Source organism: Argentina silus (genome assembly GCF_951799395.1).
Source record: "Argentina silus genome assembly, chromosome: 18".
In the NCBI taxonomy this organism is placed as follows: domain Eukaryota; kingdom Metazoa; phylum Chordata; class Actinopteri; order Argentiniformes; family Argentinidae; genus Argentina; species Argentina silus.
In genome coordinates this window covers 13,668,037-13,695,317 of record NC_139672.1, presented here as the reverse complement: position 1 = coordinate 13,695,317, position 27,281 = coordinate 13,668,037, and the positions used below count along the sequence as shown (strand labels likewise).

Here is a 27,281-nt window from a genome sequence, read left to right as displayed (position 1 = left end):
CTACAATATCATTACATGAACTGGTGGGGAAATGTTGAAGTCAGTGTGAAAGCCATAGTGTGGACTCATTGGCTACTGTAATTGACCAATAATGTTTTAAGTTATCTTTTTCAGCTCCTGTCCGATCACAGTTTACCAGTGAGTACCATAGAGGATGATGGCCACAAACCTCTGAGACCACCTGCAAAAACATCTGCACCACTATCAACAGAAAGAATAAAACTTAAATTGTCGTGTCCACTCTTACAAGTGACAAACTGAAACTCTGTTCCCTCCTTTGCTACTCATTCTAAGAACAAGCAGGTGGGTTGCTAGGTTACAGTGATGGATTTACAAAGGGGAGCGGTGAGGTGGGCCCTGCTACCCATGCTGCTTCTAGGGGTGGCTAAAACCTTGTCTGGTTCCCTTGTGAAGACCAATCTGGGGTTGAAAGTGAAAAGGGGCCAGTCAGCCTACCTTCAGGAGGGGGACCTAGAGTTTCACATTCCCCGTGAGAAGGACGCCTGCAAGGTGGAGGTGGTGTTGAACGAGCCTATAACGCAGCGGGTGGGGACACTGGCTCCTCAGGTAATGCAATAGGCTTCTTCACCCATTTACACCGCAGCGGTGGTTTTGAGGTACAGATCAACAAATCAATATAACCTTTGTTCTTTGAAAACTGAATGACTTAATGGGTTAAATATGGGCGAAATATAAATGAATGTCTATTGGACAGACAGTTAAAATTGACTAGAAGTGATGGATGAATGTTTGAGGTTTGAGGGTTTAGGATATATACTTACTTACTCATACTTATATACTGCCTGAAAACGATTTATACTAGGTCGGTCCCCTAAATAGACAGAAATATGGCCAAAAGAGTAGGAACGATACAAAAATAATGGTAAGAATGCTTCATAATGTGCATATGGTCAGGCAATCACCACAAAAGCATACGCACACGACATATCTTATAATGATGATTACAGGCAAACAGAGACAATAAAAACACAAAGAGAAACACAATGGATGCCGTTGGTAATGGGATCCCCTTAAAGATCGTTTTTTTCTTTTGATGGCAGATGCAGAGAAAGACCATTCTATTTCTGTCTGACCCAGAACTCTAATTAAGCCTTGTCTGCAGGGAGAGTCAGGCAGTCTCTAGGTATAATGAAGGTGTGCTGACAGACACAGCAGCCTGATGCCTAGGGCATTTAAGAACAGTTTTCTAAGAAGATTGGAATCCCACTTCCCTTCCGTATTTTATTAGATTTTTTAGGCAGTGGGAAAGTTGAGAAGAATACATACAAGGGGAGAGACAGGGCAGACTGCCAGATCCAGACCTTGAACCCACTCCCATGGGTGTGTTATATTGTGTCACAGTCGTGCAACAGTCATAAACTAACCAAGCTGATGTTGTGCAATGGTTATGAGAGTACTGTTTTTGAAAGTTTTTTAAACATCAAAGCGCAAACACTGTGGCTTTTGAAATGTTGGACTGACGTTGTTATTTGATGGTTGTTGGTTAGTTTTCACTGTATGGAGCCACTTATTTACACGTTGAATAGCACATGATAAGGAACTGTATCAGGCCTGGTCATCTCAAATGTTAATTTGATGTCTCCCCATCATAATCTTAGGTATTTGACTGCCACTATCTAGCTGATGAAGTGAAGTACATTCATAATGGCTGCCCTATATTAAAAGAAGATACTGTCAAGCTTCAACTGTACAGGTACCTGCACCTACATTACATACATTCTGTGTGTATTCTGATGACATTTGCATTCTAATTTGTTTGAGCCATTTCTGACTCAGACTGTAGTAAATTACCCCTACCAAATCACCTGCAATACAGGGGTAGCCTATACACTCTGCTAAGTAGAACTATATAGGGTACCTTGGTTTGTCCCCATAGGGGAACCCTTTTTGGTGCTAGGTAGAACCCTTAGCAAAGGATTCTACCTATGAAGGGTTCTACAAAGAACCCTTGTATCTTTTAAGGTATCTCTGCTATTTGCAAAGAACCCTCGAAGAATCCTCTTCTCCAAAAAGGGTCCTTCAAATGATTCTAGAATGGTTCTAGGTAGAACCCTAACCCTGACCCTCCGCCAAGAACCCCTCTGGAACCATGTTTTCTAAGAGTGTAGGAAAGGAAGGGAATAATGACAAACTTTCATTGTTATCAGCCTCTCTCTAAAGATGGTCTCAATTAATTATGTTTTGACTCTATGGTTGTTGGTGATGTTTTCAGTATGACTAGATGTACTAAATGTGGTTCTTTTAATAAGGTTCACAGAGACAGAGACATTCACTGAGGTGTTCTCTCTTCGGGTGGAGATTATGGAACCAGACTGTAACATCATCAAGCTTGGACCTAAATCCCTGGAGGTGCCTGAACTCTATGGCCTATCTAATATTCTGGATGGCAACATAGTGTCCTTCCACTACGAGAGGAGGCCCAGCCTGGAGTGTACCATCCGTGTGGCCAGCCATCAGACACACCTCCCGGGCCATGGCCAGCTGGTCATTGGGGAGCCTGATAAACTGGAGACCAGAGGGGATGAACCGGACAGCTTCATCCCCCTCCGCCAGCAGTTAGGTATTGAATTGAAGTCCAAATCAAGAAGAACATAAGTATATGTGATTTTTTAAAGTTTCAAAATATTTGTGTCTGTCATGGTCTCAAATATTCATGAAATTTACTTTTACATGTCGCCAGTCTGGCCCTTGAACATATTAAATGTATTCCCGGATGCTGTACAGATAATAAGGCCAGGGCCATGTGTAAGACTGAGGAGTGCTTGAAAGGACTGAGGCTGGCGAAAATCACCAAAGTGTCTTGTGATGAGTTCCTGGTAATGGGCCTGAGGTATCAGCACATAGACCCCCCATCCCCAGACATAGACTACATCGACATAACACTGGAGCTCATAGACACCAGGAGTAGCAGCATATACCAGGTATTTTATACACACTGCATGTACACTGAACCCATGTCTGCCTGCTACTGTAGCAGTATAGCACAGTCTCACAGTCTTGTTTGGTTGTGTGTGCAGTCAGAGCGTGCCTGGATACCAGTGCAGATTGCGGGCGCCGTTCCCAACCAGCCACCCAAGCCGTCCTTCATGTCCATGTTCATTCTGGAAGTGGACCAGTTCATCCTCACACCTCTCTCTACTGCCACCCTGGACGCTGAGGACGAGGAGACCCCCAAACAGCTGCTGGTGTTTAACATCACTAAGCCCCCCCAGGAGGGCTTTATCACCCACCTCTCTGACCACACACGCCCCGTCTTCTCCTTCACGTGGGCGGACCTGAACGACATGCTCATTGGCTATCAACCGCCCAACTCCTCCCACACCCAGCGCAGGAACTACGAGGTGCCCCTTTCCTTCCCTGCTTGAGCTCCATCCAATCTCCAGTATTTGAATGCAACTGCCATGGCAGTTTTGTGGAATCTAGTTGAGAGAATGCACAGTAACTTACCATGCACAACTTCGTCATCAGTCCCAGGTCAAAATAATATTTGTGCCTTTGGAGTCTGCAACAGCACCAATGGATTAGTCCCAAAAGTGCAAACCCCACCAAACCAGCATGCAAAAGCAAGCAAAATGAAGTGTGTATAAAGTATTTGAAAGAAAACTAATATTATTTTGAAACCAGGTCTGTTTGTCAGATCATCAGGTCATGCCTATCATTGTTTCTCCATTGTTTCTCTGTATTTGTATGTATAGTCATTCTCTATTCCACAGCCATCAGCTGCAATTTCTCTCAACAGGTTGAACTTCAGATCCATGATTTTTTCTTTGAGAGAAGCTCCTTGATTGTAGTTCATATGTCAGTCAGGACAGCAGACACCAATGCACCCAGGGTGTCATGGAACATGGGTATGTATCAACGTATTCCCTGTATTACTGCCAGTGTTGGGGAAGCTAGTCTGAAAATGTATTTAACTGAATTATCAATTATTTTTACAAGGAAAGTTAAACTACACTAATGCTACCCTTGAGAGAAATATAGTTTGTCAAACTAAAGCTAGTTTGAAGAATCAATTCACTACATCAAAACTACAACCCAACCATGAACAACCAAACCTCACCTCAATCACTAAGAAAGATAAAAACAGGTGAGGTGGAGAAAAGGGGAAGACGGGAAGCAGTGAGGGAATAAATAGTTGGTACATTTGAAGTTCAAGGGCTGGAATAATAGTTAAATTCCTATTTATTTTGTTGTTTTGGGGGTAAGATGTAATGAGCAGTTGCAGTAGCTCACTACACTGCGTCATGGCAACAAAAGTAGAACACTACTAAGATTTGAACTTAGTTAAACTACCACCACGCTACAGCAAAATGTAGTGGATGGAGCAACACTGATCACTGGTGCAATATAGAAATGAGATTCAAGGCTTTCTCTCCACCATTGATTATATCATTCATTGAACAATGCTCTTTATAGGCCTTAGTCTTCTAGAAGGCCAGTCTCGCCCAATTACATGGGAGCAGCTCCAGATCGTGGACAACGACAACCTGAAGGCGGTGCGCATCGTAACTGTGGATGGTCTTCAACATGGAAGGTTAACTCTGAGAGGTAAAGAACAGATCAATTCATGAAAAGTATTTCCTTTTTGGGAATGTTTGGGGTTCAGTAATTCAGTTACACTTTACTTTACCTACATTACAGGTATAATGTGCTGCATGCTTTGTTATACGCTTTTAATGTATTTCAACTTTCATGTTTTTAAAGGCAGTGGCTACAGATACATGACCATATTGGATTCTCACAGGCTGTGTGTCTGATTTGACTGTAACGCAATCCCTAACTCTAATTCTAACCGTAGCCCTTAACCTAACCTTAACCCTAACCATCACCATAACCATAACTCTAAACTAAACCAATACCTTACTGTAAAGTTTGCCTTGTATACATTAGATCTGGAAGGGGGGGAGAGATATAAATACCCAGACAGACTAACCCAGACGGAGACAAATAAAAAGGGTCCGAGCTAGATGTGGGCCAGGACTAGGGTTGCAAAATTCCCGTAAGTTTTAAGAACCAAACCATGGTAACTTTGCAGTAATTTTGGGAATCTATGGGAACTTTGGAAACGATCAGAAATTGTTCCTAAAATACTCATCTGCAGTTGTGAAACGTATTTTCCACGTGCCCATCTTTTCTGTGAGTTACAAGATGGCAGAACATTTTGCACAATGCTTGCACCCCCCCTCCACATTTTATTGCCTCAGAGTCTGAAAGTCTCCCAGTCCTACCCCTGAACTGGGACTTCACATCCCATCATCACAGTTGTGTGTGTACATAACATACAGGTGGGAAAGGCTTCATGTTTACTGTCAGCGACATCAGAGCGGGTGTGGTGCACTATCACCATGACGACAGTGACACCACCAAAGACTTTGTCATATTCCGCATCACCGATGGCCGCCACCAGACCAGGCACAAGTTCCCCATCAACATCCTGCCCAAAGACGACAGCCCACCATTCCTCATCACCAATATGTTACTGGAGCTGTCCGAGGGCCAGACTGCCCTACTGAGGGGCTCCATCCTGCAGGCCTCTGACATGGACTCCAGTGATGACTACATCTTGTTCAACATCACCCGCCCTCCACAGGCTGGGGAGATCATGAAGATCCCAGGTCCTGGGCTCACAGGTGAGGAGGGGACCTCTCTGAAAGATACATTGTTTACTAATGCATTTAGACAAGTCAGACTTTGCTGTATGATTACTCATATTGTTTAGTTTGCAAATGGAAGTAAACGCAAGTGAAAGTTATTGTGCTTTTACTGGTCACTTGCATACTTAAACAGAAATATACATTTACAATGATGCATCCTTTCCTTTTGTCTTTCAGGTTATCCTGTAATACGTTTTCTGCAGAGGGACCTTTTCCTTTCCGTTGTCTATTACAGGCATCTAGGGAATGAGGTGTTTGATGATTCCTTCGAGGTGGTGCTCTCTGACTTCAACGACCCACCCAACCTCTCTGAACCTCAGGTGTGTACTCCTACTGGAACATGCATGTTAAAGGCATTACTTACTTGAACCCTGTGTTATTGTGTCATACACATGTCACAATGGAGTAACCAAAGAGTCCTTACATCTGTCTCCCACTGGATGATCCAGTTGGTGTTTCCTCCTCCACTTGTCACTGAACCCCACTGTGGATTCCCACCAATCTAGGTTATAGTGGTGCACATTAACCCTGTGGCTGACCAGCCACCTAAAGAAGTCCCTGGGGTGAGTCGGTGTCTTGTGGTCAAAGAGACAGAGGTAGTCCACCTGACCAAGAAGCACCTCCATTTCGTTGACCCCGAGTCACCTGACAGTGAGCTGATATACACAGTTACCACTCCACCATTCTACAGCAGCACTTATGGGTGAGCATCTAAACAGCATTTGGCAGAAGCATAGCAGTCGACACACATTCGGTATTCACAATGTTCTCTTGTCCTATTGACCAGGCGTCATGATGCAGGAAGGTTATTCCTGGTTGACAGCATCCCCAAATTCACCAAAGATCCTGATGCCCCAGTTCTAAGGCTATTCACACAGGTACGCTTGGATACATTTCCTCACAAGCTACGTATATTGTCTATTGAGTAAACTATTGTGTAAACTATTGTGTGTAGGGTTAGGGTTAAATGATTGTCTAATCTATGCATTCATTGGTTTGTTTCCAGCATGCAGTTAACTTCATGAAAGTAGCCTACATGCCACCCATCGGGGACGTTGGTCCTTACCCTCAGCACATCCAGTTTATGCTCTCTGTTACAAACCAGCAGAGCAGCACTGTCACAGGCATATGCTTCAACATCACCGTGCAACCAGTTGACAACCTGGCTCCTGAGGTACAACATCAATCGGGTCAGCGGCCACCGTTGTTGACATTACCAATGTGTTAACCCTATCACTAACCTTATCTGTCACTATCCTGTTGATGCGGTCGTTGGATAAAATCCAGGCTCTTGTTGCTCTGTGGGTGGACACCACTGTGCAGGAGCAACTGCACTGAGCGTCCGAAATGAAAAGCATTGAGATGGCTGCGAATGGATTTTGAAATGAACTAGATAACGTTAACTGTTAATAGACTCAAAACACAATGCTAATGATCGGTAAATCAACTGATCACTTAACCTTTTCCTTCTCCTTCTGATTGTCTGCATTTGATTCATAGATCGGCCAGGGGCCAGGTAGTCCTCTGGTTTCCAATTTTGCGTTGCACCTCTTTGCTCTCATGCTAGAAATAAAATATGATACACAAACAGATGAAGACTTCAGTGAATTCCGCCATTGTTGTAATTTGAAATATTACACATAATACAGTGTCCTGCATAAGTAATAGGACAGTGAAGCATTTTCTTCTTCTTTTGGTTCTTTTGTACTACAAACGTTCAATCGAATAATTACAACGAGGTTAAAGTATAGATTATTTTATGGTATTTGTGTACATATTGGTTTCACCATTTAGAAACACTTTTTATACATAGTCCCCCTATTTTAGAGCACCAAAAGTAATTGGGACAGATTCATATAATGTCCAAATTAAGCACAATGTTTAGTATTTGGTCTTTAATCCTTTGCATGCAATCTGAAGTCTGCGACCCACTGACCCCACCAGACGCTGGGTATCTTCTGTGGTGATGCTCTGCCAGGCCTGTCCTACAGCCATCTTCAGTTGTTGTTTTTGTTTTGAGGTATTTTGCCTAAAATCTTATGAAATGCATATTCAATTGGATTTAAATCTGAAGATTGATTTGGCCAGTCAAGAACTGTCCACTTCTTGGCCCCTAGTTGCTATGGCAGTATGTTTTGGGTCATTATTGTATGATGAAGCGCCAACCAATGATGTATTCTGCAGATGGTCTCTGACACATTCACACCTACCTAGAGTGTTCCTGATCTGTGTCCCATTACTTTTGGTGCTTTGAAATAGGGGGACGATGTATAAAAAGTGTTATCAAGCTATCATTGCCACAAACAGTCTTACAATTCTCAAAGAGTCTAGCATTGGCCCATCAAACACAGTAGGTAACCTACACACTGCCACTACCTTGCTAACACTACCAAAATTGGGCTGACTGCAAAAATCCTGATAACAGTTAGGCTAACTCTTACCCTGCTCAGGAGTATATGAAGCAGGTTTAAGCTTGTATACTGTATATTGCCTCCTCAGGTGAACACAAACCATCTGACTGTAGACGAGGGGGGACAGTGCTGGGTTGGTCCTGACCATCTGCTGCTGACAGACAGAGACTCCATGGAGGAAGCCCTGCGAGTGGAGCTGAAGAGGGAGCCACAGCATGGAGCTGTCCAGCTGGATGGCTCCCCCATGAAACCAGGACAGGCCTTTACTTTGCAGGACCTGAAAAGCCTAAAAGTTAGGTCAGATATCATAACCCCTAATTCCTACACTGTACCACTGCAAATGTTTCCTCATGTTATACTCATCAACACTAACTGATTTAAAAGCAAATAGTTAAATGTTGTTATTTGTCTGTGGTTTGTTTATGCAGATATCATCATGACAGCTCAGAAACTGTGGAAGATGACATTGAATTCATCGCCACAGATGGCATCAATGCAATTGACTTTGTTTTGCAAGTTAAGGTACTGTCACTTTGTTGTATACTGTGTTATGGCCATTTTCATCTGTGTGGGAATTAACTAGGTATTTGTGCAGCTATTTGCCTCGACATTGGCAAAGATCTGTACACTGTGAAGTAACTTTGATGATTTGTCCCCATGGCATAATCTGGACAGTTTATGATGCTGTACATGATTCCATTGTAATCCCTGACCACCAAAACATTAGTGTAGACATCACATACATTTCAGGTGTCACACTTTTATGAAAACACACATTGCCTAGACTATAGAAAAAAATTGGGCCACATTGAAATGGGCCTGTGCTTTTTGTCTTACGCAAACTGTCTTGTGCGGTTATGGGTTATGTCATTGGATGTGATCTATTACGCACAGTAATACAGAACATGGTACTTCATTTTTTATGATCAACTATTGTTTTCAATTTTAGTAACAGATAACTCAAATGCCCGATGAAGCATAACAGACCTTATCTTCATCAACAGGTGATTCTGGTCAATGATGAGGTTCCAGTTCTGATGCCAGGCCTGAAGCCTGTCCTGGACTGTGCTGAGGGGCAGGAGGTTGTCATCACTGCTGAGTATATCTACGCCACCGACATAGACAGTGACGACAGCAGTCTGGCCTACATGATCGCTCGCCAACCCTACCATGGCGTAGTGCAAAAAAATGCCATCGTGGTTGATCGCTTCATTCAGGCAGACATTATCGCGGGGATTATCACCTACAGACACACTGGTATACAGTATTTCTTAATTTCGTTTATTATTTGCACTCCCAACAATTAATTCTAATGGAATCTGGTGGTTCTCTGTGTGAAGATCTGGAGAAACATTACATTTGAGATGGTCATGATCATGTTATGATCATGTTATGATCATGTTATGATCATGTTATGATCATCAATCTTTGTGGGATGTATGATCCTACCTCGTAGGAGCGGAGATTGGACTGACCCGGCGTCACGACACCATCACATTTGTGATTTCTGACGGGGAGGAGGAGAACCTTCCTTCATGCTGCGACAGAGGGCCCGTGAATAACAGAGGCACCACACCTCTCAGAGAGAGCCTCCCTGTGTACGACCTCAAAGTCACAGTGTTTCCTGTTGACAGTCAGCTGCCCTCCATCCTAACCGGTAATTGTGGCTCAGTAGCCTGCTGAAGCTATGATCGTTTCATTTCACAGCACAGTCAGTTAATAACATGGTAATTAATAATGTTATTCACATGTCCATTCACACCTGCAGAGTAATAACATGTAATAACAGGTCCTGCAGAGTAATAACATGGTAAAAAAAACATGGTGTCTTATTGTTCATCCAAAAAACCTACAGTATGGGCCTGGAGATACTGTAATCTACAGTTTGAATTAGTTTAGATAGCCATGGCTAACTTAAGCTAATTTATCTAAAAAAACTAATGAAACTAATGAATGAGTGAATGGGGCAAGTAGGCTTCGCTCAAAATTCAAATCAACCCAAATGAACTCTATGACTTGGTCGGAAGTTACTAGGAACATAGTGAAGTTGTACATATCTCATTCACTCCCATTGTTTTTGATTAGCAGTGGCTAACTGAACCATGAAATTATAGAAATTACACTGGCCGGGCATGTGTGCCAATGACACATGATCATTGCAAAATTCTTTAATGTTCCCATTCTATCATTTCAATCACACTGCATTGCGTGCCTCTGTGAGCGTCCACGACTGCCTGTTTTCCCCCACGTCTCAAAAAGAAACAGGTGTAGTTTCTGTGTTACAGTCTCTCCTGGCCCGTAGACTACCTTAAAGTAAGGAACCGTCTCATTTAAGTATATCCCTACCCGCATTAACCCTGTGGAGATGACCAGTATACCAGTTACATTGACATTTACATTCGTGGAATTTAGCAGACACCTTTATCCAAAGCGACTTACGACAAATACATTTGTCTAAGTAGGTAAATCATCTATCCGTCAGTCATCATAAGAACAGTTACACTGCTGAGCTGCTCGTTTAGCCCTGAGTCCAATCTGGCATCAAAATGTCAGTGATTTTATTAACTTTTTAGTAAAAAGCTATTTTCTAACATTTTAGATGATCATTCCATGTCTTCAATAACAATGTCTTGTCCTCTGTCATAGGAGATGTTTTTGTGGTGGATGAGGCGGGTATGGCCACTATCACTGTTGCCCATCTAAGGGCCTCTGATGTGGATACTCCTCTGGAAGAGCTAGTGGTCAGCCTTGTCTCTCCTCCCCAGTTTGGCTACATCGAAAATATCCTGCCAAGCCCTGGCTTTGAGAAAAGTAACATGGGCATCAGCATTGGTGAGACACCCCCCCTCCCCTATGAATATGCTTATGTTGCTGCTTAAGGCCTTGCTTTCCCTGTATGTATAAACTAGCCACTTATAACAAAGTAATAGGCTAATTCTTGGAGGTGGATACACTTGACTCTTGCTCAGCAGATACACACCCAAAAAATAAAAGTAATTGATGTTTCTGCCATGCTGGTGTTCATCAAAAATGAATTTACAGACAGAAACACAGAAAGACATAGTAGCAATCTAGAATAGCATGATTAAGTAGCTGGTATGCTCTTATGATGCTCTCTCTTGATATTTGAAAGAGAATTTCTCAACGATATCCCAGCCATGTACTGTATGTGCTAGATTCTTTGATTAGACCTGCCTGGCAGCAAGTTACAGCAATGTTGATAGCTTACCTGTATTAGCACTGTAGCATTAGACCTCAGCCTACTTACGTAATGAATAAACACATCTGGTCTCTCCTCAGCCTCCTTCTCTTACAGAGACGTAGTGAATGGACATGTGAACTACGTTCAGTCCAGACACCAGGGGATAGAACCCACTGCTGACCAGTTCATGCTCTGCGTGTCTGATGGGAAGCGCAGCTCTGCTGACATCCCGTTCTACATCATTATCAGTCCAACAAATGACGAAGTCCCAGAGTTCCTTGCCAGGAACATCACAGTGAGTCACATGTCACACTGTCAATTATCTACAGTAACCCATCACATTTTAAGGTGCAGTCTGTCATTTTGTTCCTTGTGGCTCCCAGATAACATTCACAAACAATTGAGGCTCAAACAAAAACACATACATTAAAAAACAAATGTTCTGTAGTTGAATTCCAGTCAGTATTGAGCACATTTGCAGTATAGGTTGTCATGTTTTGTGTGCTATGACTAAGTACAACCACTGACATCTTAAAATTAAACTACCAACATACAGTATTTCACATACCTTGTTTACCAACAGGGGTCTGAAGAGACCCCAATACTGAAACCATTGAAAAAAGCTACAACCTTTCAAACATTAATACTTTTTCAGTAACACTTTACATTAAGGTGACATTTGTAAACGGTTTATGAATGGTTTATAATTAGTTAATAAATCACTTATAACCAGTTTATTATTCAATTATAAACCATTTACAAACAGTTATAACTCATTAGTTTAGATAGATGTTCGATATTCACTTGCTGCTTGCCAAATAGGGAGCTTGCAATCAGGAGGCAGTTTTTTGCCTCAACCCATAACCTTTATTTTGTATTTAATTGGAAGCTTAGAATATATCTTGTTTTTTACAGCCTAAAAGACCCATCCTGGGTCTCTCTAGAATGAATGGAAGGATTAGCTGTTGTCTGTTAGACTGATTGATACATTCAGTTGATATCTCCATATGAAAAGGTACGAGAGGGGCAAATGAAGAAGTTGGACTCTACAGTTATAAATGCTGTGGATCTGGACATCCCTAAGAATGAGCTGCTGTTTAGTGTGGTCCAGCCCCCCCAGCACGGCACTATCATGGGCCGTTCCAGCAGCAACGATGTGCCGCCTAATGGGAGGCCGGTCCATATGCGCAGGGATGCAGGGGTGCTGGACTTCACCATGAGGGAGCTGAGGAATGGTATGGTAATTGTATTGGTTCTTGGGACTGATTGTGAAAACTAGGGTTACAATCGAATAAGTATACAGTATGTATAGTAATATGTGAGACCATGGAATCTTACGATTCTTTCTCGAATCCATGGGAACTTTGGGATTAAATGTCATTTTAAATAGACTCCTAAATGTTTAAATATGCGTAGATAAATTTGAAAATGGTTGTTCATAAATGTGGTGTAAGCTGCACAGACACATATTTCAGTTAGTGAATGCATTCATTCATGTGCTGACACTATGGCACCCGATTGATCTCAGAACTGTCTCGCTGTTTTATCCGATATGTTATGTTTTTTTCCCAACGTTACGTTTTTTCCCCCCAAATCATTCTATGTAATGTTGGCTTATGTAACTGCTTATATATGGATTTTCTTCCCATTTGACTAAAGTAGACCTATCTCTCGCTGTCCATTGAGGGTCTGCATTTGTCCCTTGTACTACAGGTACGGCTCTGATGTACATGCATGATGACTCAGAGAACATGGAAGACAGCTTCACCATCCAGCTGACTGACGGGGTGCACCATCTTCAGAGACAAGTCATAGTCAAAGTGCTCCCTGTCAATGATGAGGAACCTCGAGTGATCAGGTAATGGATATGACTCAGTAATCAGTGAGCTGAACAGTGAATATACACTTACTGAACACTTTATTAGGAACACTATACTAATACTGGGTAGGGCCTCCCTTTGCTCTCAAAACAGCCTCAATTCTTCGTGGCATTGATTCAACAAGATGTTGGAAACATTCCTTTGAGATTCTGGTCCATGATGACCTGTGAATCTCCCGTTCTACCACATCCCAAAGGTGTTCTATTGGATTCAGATCCGGTGACTGGGAAGGCCACTGAAGAACACTGAACTCATTGTCATGTTCATGAAACCAGTTTGAGATGACTTTTGCTTTGTGACATGGTCATGGCCATGAAGATTAGATTAGATTAGATTAGATTAGATTCATTGTGCAGAGTACAAGTACAGAGACAACGAAATGCAGTTAGCGTCTAACCAGAAGTGCAAAAAAAGCAGAAAAGTGCAATGTGAACAATATATACAGGTAGAGTGAGGTACAACCAAGTGGAAAGATGGGGGTGGTATTTGAAAACATGTGAAAACATGTGAAAACATGTGAATGAATTCCTAATACAGTGCTCGGTGAGTGTAGATATGACTCACTGATCACTGGGCTGAACAGAGTGGATATGGATATGACTCATTAATCACTGGGCTGAGTGTTGTTAGTTAATGCATACTGTAGGTTTGGTAGATTTAAAAACCATTACATACTGTAGTTGTATTGGTTTGTGAACCACAGGTGTAATAGATATGCAATCACTGTCAAGAATTTTTTTGTCTTGGTTAAAGTAGAGATTGTCAGCTTTTATTTAGTGGTATATGTGTACATATTGGTTTCACCATTCAGAAATTACACACAGAATAACACTTTTTATGCATAGTACTATTTCAGGGTACCCAACAGTAATGGGACTATTGTCTTGACAGTGTTTCACATCATTTGTGCAGGCATAAGAAAGCTGTCTATATTCTCTATGGTCACTAGTCAACCATGTATTCTACCGCAACCTTAAGCGACTCTATATCGACCATCAAGTAGATCAAGCTTTTTTAGCTGCTCATTCATACTCGACCAACAGTGTGCTGTCAACTTTGGAGAATGTAGTAGTAGGGAAATCCTCTTAGGTAGATTGTTAGATTGTCTCAGAGGAGGTAGATTGTTCCTACAGACAGATGTGGGCAACTTAATGAGCATCCACTATTCAACTCAAATCCACCGCCTTGAAGAACCGTGGCGACAAAGTGACCATTGTTTGGGGTTCTGTGTGAAACAAAATATATTGGTTGTCTCCACTGTAGGAACAATGGACTGGAGATGGAGGCTGGAGAGGCAAGGCTAATATCCAGTGCCATCCTTTTTGCTCAGGACAGCGACACTCCTGCCCAGGATATAATGTACATGTTTCAGAGTGTTCCTACCAAGGGACTGCTTCAGATTAAGGTCAGTGCATTCACACTTTGTTGTCAAATGTTTGCGATTTTCATTGATCTGTAAAATCCTATTTCTGAAGCGTAAGTATTGAATTAAAGGCACAATCCGTAATTGCAAATTAGGTGGCCCACCACTGTACATAACATGGAAAGCATTGTGTTGCGCTTTAGTAAGTGTAGTGGTGATGAACTGATCTGCGTTGTGTTTGTTGAATGAAAGTGCAACGCCGGGACAGCTTCAACAGACTGGGAAGATTTAAGGAGACACACACCCCAGGCCACTTGTAACGAACGTGTTACCTTAACTACCATTTATTACCTTGGCAGTGTGATAGTTTTAGACTAAACCCACTTGCAACGAAAATATGTCAGGGTCTAACTCAGGTGCAATTGGATGCACCTGTGCAACAATGCTGACGGTTTAATCTCACTGGCAATGTACCACTTTCAGGTAATGGTGAAAGGGATATGTTCCATTAACTTGTGCAACACGCTAGACCTTGGAATTCAAGGTTTATTAGATATCTCCACATCCATGCTAATATATATGTCATTGACTATTATATTATATAGAATATATAGGATACATATATTATTATTTATACAACTTGTTGATCAGAGCAATAATTGGCTGTGGTAGTTAGAAGCCGTGCTTTATTCCCTGGTAAAGTAACATCTATGACGCGTTTTCCTGTTTACCGTACATTACAGTAATATCCCTGCTCAGACACTCCAATTATGAAGATGTATTTATAACCACCTTACCTTGACAACAGTGGTCTTTTTGAGAACAAGCAGGGTGATTTTCAAAAATGAGATATGGTGAGCAAAGACCTCTGCGCTCCACCAAAGGCGCTATATAAATAAAGCTTGATTGATTGATTGATTGATTGATTGATTGATTGATATAATTGTACATGGCCCCCTCCTCAGATAGGCTTTGACTGGGTGAACCTTACTGCTGGGATGAACTGCACTCAGGAGGCAGTGGACATGAACCTCCTGCGGTACCTCCACACCGCCTTCCTAGGGACCCACATACAGGATTTCTTTGTTTTCTACCTGTCGGATGGGAAGAATCGCTCGCCTGCACAACATTTCCATATCTCCCTCAAGGACATAGAGAAGGGTGGGTGGAAAGACAATGAAGTGCACTACCATACACAGTTTTTCATGACCTTGGTTCAGCGCTGATGCTTGAGTTTGGATATATAGGATATATTTTTGGCTGAAAGAGGGAATTCTTCAACTTCTCCTAAAGCCACATCGCTGATGTGCGACTCAAGTGAGCCGATGTAGCTTTACCAAGGGGTGGAGTGGGGCCTGGCGACTCTAACATTCACACTGGGGTTTAGTATGAGATCTGGTTGAGGAAAGCTGGTGGATAGCAAATAGCTAGTCTTGCGTAACCATACCTCCAAATCATGTTGTTCTTTTTTTATTTATTTAACCGTTATTTATACAGGGGAAACACACTGAGACCAAGGCCTCTTTTGCAGGTGCACCCTGTCCACAATATTTACACAATAACAAAACATGAAAAATACAACACAGTTCAATACAGAAATCGATCCATCATATAAAACCCCAATATTAGAAGAAACAATCACTTCTTTCACCAAGGAGGTCCTCAATTAACACCCTAAATTGCTCAAGCGGCACCAGAACATCCAACAGAATTCTTTTTCTGTAGATTGACCAAAATTGTGTGTATACTGTACTTGTTTATGTCTTTGGTTAATGCTTGACTAAAACTCCATCATTCTGCCAAATACTTACTACAGTGCATTGATTGCTAAAGTAAGTACAAGTACGTTCTTCCATAATTTTTTACTCCTGCAAGTCAAAATTATATGAAAATTCTGCACTGAAAAAATGTTTGCATTACACTATGTTAAGTGTATGGACGAAAGATGGCAGCATTATATAGATGAATGACGTTAAGCTGTAGACACAAAATCTTTATGCATGTCCAACACAATATCTATCATGATTCCCAGGAAACATTGCCATCTTTGTGAAACCGGTTAAAACCAGCCGCGGAGAGCGTGTGGTTCTGACCACAGACGTCCTGTTGGCCCTAGATGGCACAGACAAGGCAGAGGAGCTCCTCTACGTCGTCACGGTTCCCCCCGTCCATGGCCACCTGGAGTACATCAAACACCCTGGGCTGCCCATCCACACCTTCAGCCAGATGGACATAGCTGCTAACATGGTGTGCTACGTACATGACAACAGAGCCACATCACCCAAGGAGACACTTCAGTATGGAAACCTCTCTTCTATCATTACTCAGTTAGAGGCTGATGACAATTTGATTGTATATTGTAATTCAGATTTATTCCAGGGACATTCGGTGGGAATTTGGCCCTAAAAATGTGTCAGATTTTAACTTTGGGGGGGATTTAGTTAGTGGGCTTGCTTCAGCAAATCCAACGATTGAGATCCCTGTTACGTTGTACTAATGGGCTTGCTTCAGCACTACGGTGACTAGCCTCATCTGTGACAAGGATCATATTTGTATTTACATTTGCTACCCAATGGGTTGCACAGGAGCCCCTGACAGGAAGCGACCTCCTAGTGAAGGGCAAAGTAGCTTTACATTAACTGCATGTAAATCACCCAAGAAAACATAATGTATCAGACCCATTGGGTAGCTTAATACTGTGTTACATACAGTGGATGCATGCAAACTGATTCTACTGTAAGTGGCTTAGGTATTACCACTGACTGAGTAACTTGGTTATTATGATGTTATTACATATTTTGCCAGGTTTGTTGTGAGCAATGGCAAGGCCACCCACAATGGAACCCTGGAGATCAGCATTGAGATAGCAGACCGCGTGGTGCCTTTACTGACTCATAATAATGGTCTGAGAGTCCCTCAGGGCTCCTCCATGGTCGTGACCCCTGATGTCCTGACCCTGTCTGACCCTGACACCCCACCCAGTATCCTGCTCTATCTCCTGGCCCAGCCTCCGCAGTATGGCACACTGCTCCTAGGTGGCGCCCCACTCGTTGCCGGGTGCAACTTCACACAAAGGGACTTGGAGGAGCTGGACGTGACTTACAGGCATGGTGGCGGCCCCTCACAGATCGACCGGTTTGCCTTCACTGCCTCTGACGGCACCAACCATGGCTTCCTGCTGGAGGGGAGGGTGCAGACAGAGCCTGTGTTCTTCACCATTCAGGTAGGCCACATTCTCCCCTGATCACACACGTCTTCCCAGACAATGTGCATTAAGATGCTGCTGTGGCAGACTCGTAGGCTTGTGAGTGCAAATTGTTTGATTGTTTGTTTTTCGGCTAATGGACTGCAGATTGTTTGTGCCCTTGTGTATTTTTCAACTACTGGATATTTTCTCACAACTGAACTCTCTAATGGATTAAATAAAATATATTTTTCCTCCTATCCCATCCATCCCGTGTCTCCTAGGCTGTTGCATGTACGTGTACAAAATTAGCAGTGCTTATTTTACAATATTATAGACTATTATTTGAAAGCAGCCCAAAGGACAGTATTACAGTGCCTATAGAAAGTCATCATACCCCTTTGAAATAGTTACTATATTTGTCGTACAGCCTGAAATCAAAACCCACTAAAAAAAACTTTTTCCAGCTTTATGTACAAACTTAGCCATACAACATCAAACTAATGAAAAAAAAGGCAACAGTTCTGAAAATGTATAAAAAATGAAAAACAAGAATAACAGGGTTGGAAAAGTCATCAGTCCCCTGATTGAATACTTTGTAGAGCCACCTTTTGCTGCAATTACAGCCATCAATCTGTTTGGATATGTCTCTACTAGCTTTGCACACCTAGATTGGAGAATATTTGCCCATTCTTCCTTGCAGAATTGTTCGAGTTCAGTCAAATTCCGTGGTGAGCGGCGATGGACTGCTCTCTTCAAGTCCATCCACAGATTTTCTATCGGATTTAGTGTATGTCTGTGTCTGTGTATTCTAGATTGAACCCTTGGATAGCTTGGCCCCTAAAGTAGTGAAGCTGCAGTCTCTGTGGAAGGCGGAGCTCCTGGCTGATGGGCGCTATGGAATCTGTCTGTCGTCCCGAGAGCTAAGGGCACAAGATACAGATACCAAGGATGAAGACCTGACCTTCCACATACTCCGTCCACCCTATCATGGCTACCTGGAAAACACTACCACAGGTAACACACATACACACACACACACACGCACACACACACACACACACAGACACACACACACTTTTCCAACAGGATGTTGGAAATGACAGCATTAAGTGAATTTAGAGCCACAATCTGTATTTTGAAAAATTGAAGCTAAACATGAAGCTAAAGGATGGGGTTAGAGAAATGTTAGATCAGTCGTCATTTCTGTACAGTAAATTAAGTGCAACCACAATTCCTCCAATGTGTGTTGCTGTTCTTGTGCTTGTGCAGGAGGCTTTGTCCGGCAGCATTTTACACAGAGGGACCTAAGCAGCAGGGCGATCGTGTATGTCATTGACACAGCACTGGACGCCCTGTCTGATAGTCTGGAGTTTAGAGTGTCTGATCCTCTGGGGAATGCCGGACCCTCTCACATGTGAGATGCTACTTTGTTACCCTACAAATACCATTCATATCTGCTACATTCATATCTACTACATTCATCAGTCAAGGTGAGAGTGAACCAACACCCGGCTCAAGGCTGTTCTTTTACTGGATGGTAAAACATTCCTTACATGTAGGGTTGTTTTGAAGATGACCCTGAGAGTTTTGAGAGACATGAGATATGCTCTGATCATTAATCACCATGACAACCACAATGTTGGTCTCATTACAGCATGTAACAGATGTCCTTGTCTGTGCTGTACTTGCTCCATGCCCTCCTGCAGACTGGAGTTTCACTGGTCCCTTGTGGAGCTGTCTCTGTCGGAGTATCATGCATGTGAGGACCAGGGTGCTGTCTCACTGGACATACTACGGAAGGGCAATTTGTTGGAGTCCTCATATGTCACCATCAAGGTCTCTTCGTTCTGTTTTAACTGCTTACAGTAGTGTCCTCTCCCTGCCATTTTTTTATGCCTGCAATTTCAAATGAAATTTCACATCCACATGACATCTAGGTACTTATGCCCTCTTTCCACAGTGAAGAACTTTTTCTGTGATTTCATTTAGTCAAGTAAGGCTAGTTCAAACACGTAATTTCTTCACATTCAGAGTGGCAGTAGAGCCCTATTTGAAACAGCAGTATGGATAGCCATACTTTTGAAGATAGTTGACAGTTGAAGATAGTCAATTAGCATCGAGCAGTTGATTAACATGAGACATCAGATCACCCTTCAATCACAGTGAAGTGCGTCTTCACCTGGTGTTAAAAATACAAAAATGCAGCTTTAATTACAGTCAAAAACCCAAATGGAGTAGTGGACCCAGCAGTTCTGCATCCAGAAACAAAATGGCACTCTATTATACAGTGTGTCCTCTGGACCATCATTTTGGGTTGTGTGCGTGTTGAATTATACAATGCCAGAACCTTGAATTCACACTGTTGTTAGGAATTCTTAAAAAAAAGCACTACAAATGCAATATACAAATTATTGGGCTCCATTTTGCTTCAGTAAAACAGTGTTGAACTGTGAACTCTAAGTGTTAATACTCTACAGCATTTTTTTTTATTGTACCTTTTCTTTAACAATGTTTTTGAGAAAACAGTGATTATTCAGTGAAGTAAATAGTGTGAAAATGTATTGCATGCCACACAATCACTAGCTGTAGTATTCTAAACTCCCATTGGATTATGTCTCATTCCATTGTTTAGAAATGGTCTGGTTATCATGGGCAACTTGACTTGCTTTCTTGAAATGTTTTGCTCAAGGAAAATGGAGCCCATAGTCTTACCATTGTGATAAATGCCATGTTCAAAATGTTGTGTATGACATTCTCATGTACCTTACATTGTCTTAATATCTTGATATAGGTGAGGGAGGTCACAGCAACTGTTGGAAAAGATTTCATTTTGAGTCCTTCCCGTTTAATCCAGTTTGATTCTGGTATGTGCGCACACTTCTAAGCAAATGAGGAGAATGAGTGGTTATATCCGTTTTTATGGACATTTTTTGTGGATGTTCTAACTGTAGATAGGGAGATTCAAAACAGAAACGTGTACTCTCTTTTAAGGCATTTCAAGTAGGAGCTGGCGGATCAAAATTCCCCAAGACCACCTAGAGGAGGCAGAGGAAATGTTTGAAGTCACGCTGGTGTCCCCTGAAGGCACAGTGCTGGGCAGCACCTCCAAAGTTCTAGTTAAGATCTGGGACTCAGAAAAGGGTGAGTACTGCTGTCGTCTTTAGTACGTCTTTATATGGTATTAAAAACAAATTTCCATCCTCTGTGCCCACATTGTGACAAAAAGATTTCCCCCACACTTTATTTAATAGGCTGTGCTTTCGGTTAATCGATCGTGTCCACACAGAGCAGAAACTCGAACACTATGTGTCCCAGATTACCTTCAGAGGTGGTCAAAAAAATCTGATCACAATTTCTTCCTTGATTGTCTACATCTGCCAAAACAATTTGGGCATGCATTTGCAATAATTAACACACTGTAATGTCCTTCCAACATTGAGCTGATACTGTTTCACATAGGCTAACTCTGAATTTGCTGCCTAGAGCATTATTAAACAAAATGAACAATTTCATTTGATGTGCCATTTACTGTGATAAAAAGCTACGTTTGCGATAAGAGGTGTTTTTGATGGGTCATTTACATTTGCAGTCATTTACTAACAGTTTGTATAGTATTGAAATAGCCACAAAATGTCTGCCAATCTTTGCATTTCTAGGACAGTGTGGACACAATCAGGCCCCTGAGGGTCCCAGCTTGGGAGGAAATCAAGTTCAATCAAGGACCTACACCCAACATGGGTCCATTCAACTGGAGACACTTCCCCTCACCCTGGAAGATGGGATGTCCAGGACCAGGGGTGATGACCTGCCCCAGTCAGTGTCCACTACCCCCAAGAATAAACTCAGAGCTACGGGAAATAGGAAGACTATTGTGAGTTTTTTTTTTTTATATAAAAAAAACAAAACAACAACATTTGTTTAGCTGCAACGTGACAGGGATCTTTCTGTTTTATGAGAACATTATATCCTCATAACACGGAGACAACTACCATACTAATGAATCTGCAAAAATCTGCATATTAGTTAAAAATCCCTGAAAGCATGAGCATCAGTGCTCAAGTAGATGGACAATACAAAATAAATGTCATAGCCCCAATGCAGAATCTGTCTGAAAAAACGTAATCTGTGGGTCAACTCTGTTTTACCTTGATCATGTATTTTCATCTCACAGATTCGGCCATCGTCAGTTAATCGCAATGGAACAGACACTGTGTTCACGGTAAGGAGAGACTAAAAGGTGTTAAATGTTCAATTGAGGTGCGAAGCGCGATGTAAAAATCCTGGAACCAACCACAAACTTTCTGCCACTTGTCAGATTGCGGTTTCACTGTCAAATTCCCAGTAATTGTAAATTACCAGAACACTAGTTAGTCAGAAAAGACCATTTACAAGAAAATGTACACCTCTGTGTAACACATCACTTATGTTAGTTATTTGAAAAAAATCCAGATGGGAAAAATGTATGGCGATTTTTCAGGCTCGAACCAGAAGTAGGTTAATTGACTACATTTTGACACCGCCTCTCTATCAAGATGTTTTTAGAACACCATAGTTGTAGCTCACTGACGAAGAAAGGAGAAGTACAGTTGGCTCGAGTGGCTTTCAGGCCGTCTTTGCCTGAAACGTGAAGTGACGTGAAAAACTTGCGATTGAAATTGTTCTTTTCTTCTCATTGTCATTAGCAGCTAATAGCTAAGGTATATCATTATTATAAACAGAGACTCAAATATTGCTTAACGGTTACCTCACATAAAATATTGTAAACAAATTGGTTTGCATCGCAATGTTGAGCGCGGAGGTCTGGAGATGCTGCAGCTGGACCCTTTTAAACCTTTTGCACACATGTAACCAATCTCAAAGGCTAAATCTAACCAAGGCACTGCCAATACTTTCTTTCTCCAACTGTGTCTCTGTGCTTGCAGTACCATGGGATCATGTCTGTGCAAGTGGAGGATGATGCCTCTCCATCCAGGAAGAACCGAAAGGCGAATGTACATGTGACCCGAAGGGGGCAGCAGCACGCATCCCCAGTGGTAATCAACTTAAAACCTCAACCTTTTCCTCAGAGGAAGGTTAAAAGCTTGCACTCTCAAGCAAAAACTGAGCCACCCAAAGGGAAGGTGAGTCATTTTAGTTTTTACTTGTAATGGTTTGTTTTTACAGTTTTTATAGACAGTGCCCTCTGGAAGTAATGGGACAGTGAAGTATTTTTTGGCTCTATACTCCAAACATTTGGATTTGAAATCAAACAATTACTATGAGGTTAAAGTATATATTGTTACATTTTATTTGAGAGTATTTGTGTACACATTGAAATTATAATTTCTATACAAATCTATCTGCAGAACCCGCCAGGTAGCTCTGCAAGTAAACCCTGCATCCCAGAGCTGATGGGCCTCCTCCACTTCAACCAGAGCTCAGGCCAGCTCTCCCACTGCAATGGGGTCTCCTGGAAGCCTTGGGCTCCCACTGATGAAGTAATAAACCTGAGACTGAATCAGGATACTTGAACTACAATACAGGTTTTAGAGTTCACATCTAAATGTCTTATGTGTCAAAAATGACTGGCTGTGTTGTTGTGCTGTATGTTAACAGGACAAGGACAAGAACAATTTCAGTAATGTCATTGGTGGCTATTTTTCCCTTCCACAATGCAGTTGGTCAGTGCTCAGAAGTGCCCTCAAGCCTGGACCTATCACAGTGGCTCCTGCTACTTCCTGAGTGCTGAGCGCAAAGCTACATGGAGCACAGCCACCAAGGCATGCAGAGAGAGGTGAGGACACAAGGGGAAATAGGAGCATCTGTTGATAGGAATGCCTTTCTGCCATGTGAATCATTTCTTATAATTACTTATTTTCATTTTGGGACCAGTCACCAAGGTAATCTTGTTAGCGTCCTCTCCAAGGCAGATATGGAGTGGCTCTGGAACTTCAGTGGAAGGAAACCATTCTGGATAGGTAATCAGGTCACCTGTTTTTCATAATTTGTGTTTTCATGGCTAAAAGTGACAACATGCAAAAATCAGCCGATACTGATTGCTGGCCGATCGATCGGTGCATCCATACCCACAACCCTTTGCTTTAAACCATCACCCCCAACACCTGATGTGAGCAAACAGAACAACAAAAATAGACAAAACAGAACAACAGAAGTAGACAAAAACAGAACTAGCAAATGGCCAAAAACACATAAAACATAAGACAGACTATTTAATGTCTATGTCCATTTCTCAATAGTTGGAAACGCGATTCCTCGTGTCCTCTGTTCTCCACTCCCTTCTTACTCAAAACACAGGAGAAGGAGAAGATCTAGGTTACTTAGACATTCTCCTATAATGTTTATTAAGAAGGAAGTGAGTGGAGGACGTGAGGAATCGAATTTCTAACATAAAAAAGGTCGTTGACTTGACAAATAGTCAGACAGGATCAGACTGAGACATATCAGAGAAGACCAGTAAGACAACATGTAAGATGACATTTATTTAACGAAAGTAATAAGAAAGTGTTAACTTTCTTGTGACCACCTCACTCACTGTCCTCCTCTTCGTCTGGCAGGTCTGAATGACCGGGAGAGCCGCGGACGCTGGGAGTGGGTGGGCGGGGAGCCCGTCACCTACACTAACTGGAGGAAGAGCCCCCCTAGATCAAAGAGGAAGGGTACCAGAAAGTGTGTCTTGGTTTGGAGGAGGGCCAAGTGGCAAATCCGAGACTGCAAGGCAGGCAATGGTCATCGCTTTGTTTGTCATGTCAAGATGTGAGCAAAGGGGGAGTGCATTGTTTTTTGTGAATGAATCAGAACTCTATTTTCGGGTTGAGTTGCAAACTCAGTAAGAAGAAAACATTTCATACATGCACTGCAATGGCTAAATATCTTAGTAGGAACTTGTTAAACACTGTGATAGTTCTTGAGATCAATTAAAAATACAGGCTAAATGTTCAGTGCCGCTTTTCAGTGCATAGATAGAGTACTGCTCATCAATGTGACACAATGTAAGGCTGTATTAATCACTACGGGGTGTTGTTACTGTTGCATGTGTTCTGTAGTGGTATAGTCAGGTTTACTTCACATACAGTACAGTTTGCACCCACTTATGCAGTTTACATCAGTCAACCTCAACTGCAGTGTATCTGTTATAAGGCTTATTTAAATCCTGACCATTTAAAAACTCATTCAGCAATACATTTTCAAATGCTAGCAGAATATAATTTACATTTTCATTAAAGCAATTTGTCTTAATGAGGGTACTGGACTCCTCCTGAATTGTTCAGTCCTGGACCGGATCAGGTGAAGGACCCAATGAATTACTCATAGAAATCGGGCTAAAAGTGATTTCTACGACATATTTGGAGTGGCAAAGGACATTTTGATGACATTCCTTATAGTTTACTCTCATATCGGGTTTTCTCTAAACATTGAATATGCAGTCGTAGTGACACTCTCTAAATTAAGATAACGCAGGTAAATGAGCATAACAATGCATGATTGGTACCAACTTTTGTTCAATTTGAGGGTAACATCATGTTTATGGTTTATTTTAGTATAGGCCAAATCATAACAATACATACCACTATACCCTATCATGTTTTTTTCATTAAGGTTGTTCGCGGATAATTTTATGTTGAGTGGTGGGCAAATCAGTAAAATCTTCGGATGATGTGTGGTAATTAATTCATGTTGTCGCTATTGTGCATTTTCCGTTGCCAAAAAACGCAAGGATTATATTCTCCAGGGAAAAAGACCTTCCTGTAAGTGGGGAAGTGACAATAATTATGCCATCCCCACCTATGAGCTATTTCCAACTCTGAGGGCCCAGATCCTAGGGGGTGTAAACAACAAGCAGTACCGACCTGCTGAAACCTCACCTACCCATTATTTGACTACACTTTTGAGGGCAATCGCAAAGATAATCTATCACCCTAGTTTGTCGATTTATATGAGCCCTAGAGAGCATGCTTCCCTAAACGTTTTATTGGGCAAAGCACAGGACAGAGGCATTTACTGCTGCCAAGTGGTGGTGACATACATACGTTCAAGTTTTTTATTCCCATTGTTTATGGAATTACTCCAACTGAATCTCTTTGTCTGATTGCTACTACAAAATACATTAGAGACATTAGAGATTTTAAAGGAAACCATTTTGAAAGCAAAAATCGTACATTCTGCACGTTTAAAATGGAAGCAGTCTGTCATAGCGCTCCCCTTGTTGTAAAAGAAGGGACGGGATAGATAGGGTGTGCTCTCTCTAGATTTGGTCATTTTTCTGCATTTCAATTTTCATTATTTATTTATTTTTCCCCCCAAATTTCAATAAAGCGCAAATTGCAGATTGGGGCTCTAAATCTGAATCCATCAAGCTGGGGAGAGACAGTGAGGTAATATCACAATATCAGCCCTCAAAGAAATTTACATTACAGCCAGGAGACGTTAGATCAGATCCCTGTTTTGGCTGTGTGCTGTTATCCGGTAATACTGTATCTGTATCCAGTATTATTTAAAATATCTCCAGTATGATTTTCAAAACCTTAATAACTATGTCTTTGAGGTCCCTATATTTCTATACAGTATTAATATTTGTACTGTTTATGGTAATCTGCTATCAACTGCATTGGTTGCCAGATGAAGTAGAGCTTTCTTTACATTTCTGGGACAGTAAATACTTGTTTTAATTTGTCATTATTAAAACATAGCTTATTTTAAAAGGTCAGACTTTCTGTTGTATACTGCATTTATCTACCTGTATCTGTTATATGCTTTGTGTGAAATGTGCTGTTGTATATTTAAACATTCTATACTATTCTATTTTATACATTTTGGAACTCAGAAATCATAGCAATTAGTGATTACCTGGCACCAAATGCTGTCTGATTGTGCTTGTTATAATGAATCCCAAAGAAACAAATAATTCAGAGGTTATTCCTGTGTAATTACATTTGACCATTTCACTAAAGTGCAACCACAATGATAATATGTATTTGGCAGTCCTAAAAATATTTTTACATAGCTCTAATCATTCAATGTTCAGTTTTGTCAAAATGCATAAAGTACATGAGTAAGGCATACTGTTTACGGTATATGTGTTATTGCATCTCAAGTGTCATTTGAATTAAAACGTTCTTGGGCAACATATGTAGGACTTACTATACTTGCACAACACAATACATACAGTATATCACAGCCAAATGGACATCATCATTAGGTGTGTGTGTGTCAATGCCATTTAAAAAAGTCACTGTATTTTGTGTGAATAGTTATTGTTCAAGATAAGCCATGGCACTATCCCAGTGGTAGCAAGGTTATATGGTACTGTCTTACATGAATGAAAGGTCTTGGAAAATATTAAAATAAATGTTTTTTTAGGTTCATAATCTGCTTCATATGTTGTTTCTGAACGCTCACACAGTCTACTGTTCACTAAAATGTGTACCACATATTTTATGTATGTATGTATGTATCTATCTATCTATCTATCTATCTATCTCTCTATACATCTAACTCTGTGTGTGTGTGTGTGTGTGTGTGTGTGTATCTATCTAGGTAGGTATGTATGCATCTCTCTCTATCTG

At 41.5% G+C, this 27,281-nt stretch overlaps 1 protein-coding gene across 1 annotated transcript; it reads left to right on the top strand.

The window, feature by feature from the left end:
- Positions 1–324: 324 nt before the first annotated feature.
- frem1a (Fras1 related extracellular matrix 1a) lies at positions 325–27,077 on the top strand (the record flags this gene model as incomplete). The annotated part of the gene is made up of 36 exons (XM_083689930.1): positions 325–567; positions 1,620–1,714; positions 2,271–2,581; positions 2,746–2,942; positions 3,039–3,362; positions 3,761–3,869; positions 4,438–4,569; positions 5,307–5,651; positions 5,853–5,995; positions 6,182–6,378; positions 6,463–6,553; positions 6,682–6,849; positions 8,175–8,383; positions 8,515–8,608; positions 9,091–9,343; positions 9,543–9,743; positions 10,733–10,918; positions 11,387–11,583; positions 12,304–12,523; positions 13,002–13,146; positions 14,432–14,577; positions 15,501–15,692; positions 16,564–16,828; positions 17,337–17,754; positions 18,531–18,732; positions 18,988–19,132; positions 19,425–19,554; positions 20,510–20,582; positions 20,710–20,859; positions 21,375–21,586; positions 21,890–21,937; positions 22,641–22,838; positions 23,064–23,195; positions 23,376–23,491; positions 23,590–23,675; positions 24,273–27,077. The coding sequence occupies 36 exons, from the start codon at positions 325–327 to the stop codon at positions 24,473–24,475; spliced, it is 6,576 nt and encodes a 2,191-aa protein (XP_083546056.1). The 3' UTR covers positions 24,476–27,077.
- Positions 27,078–27,281: the final 204 nt, after the last annotated feature.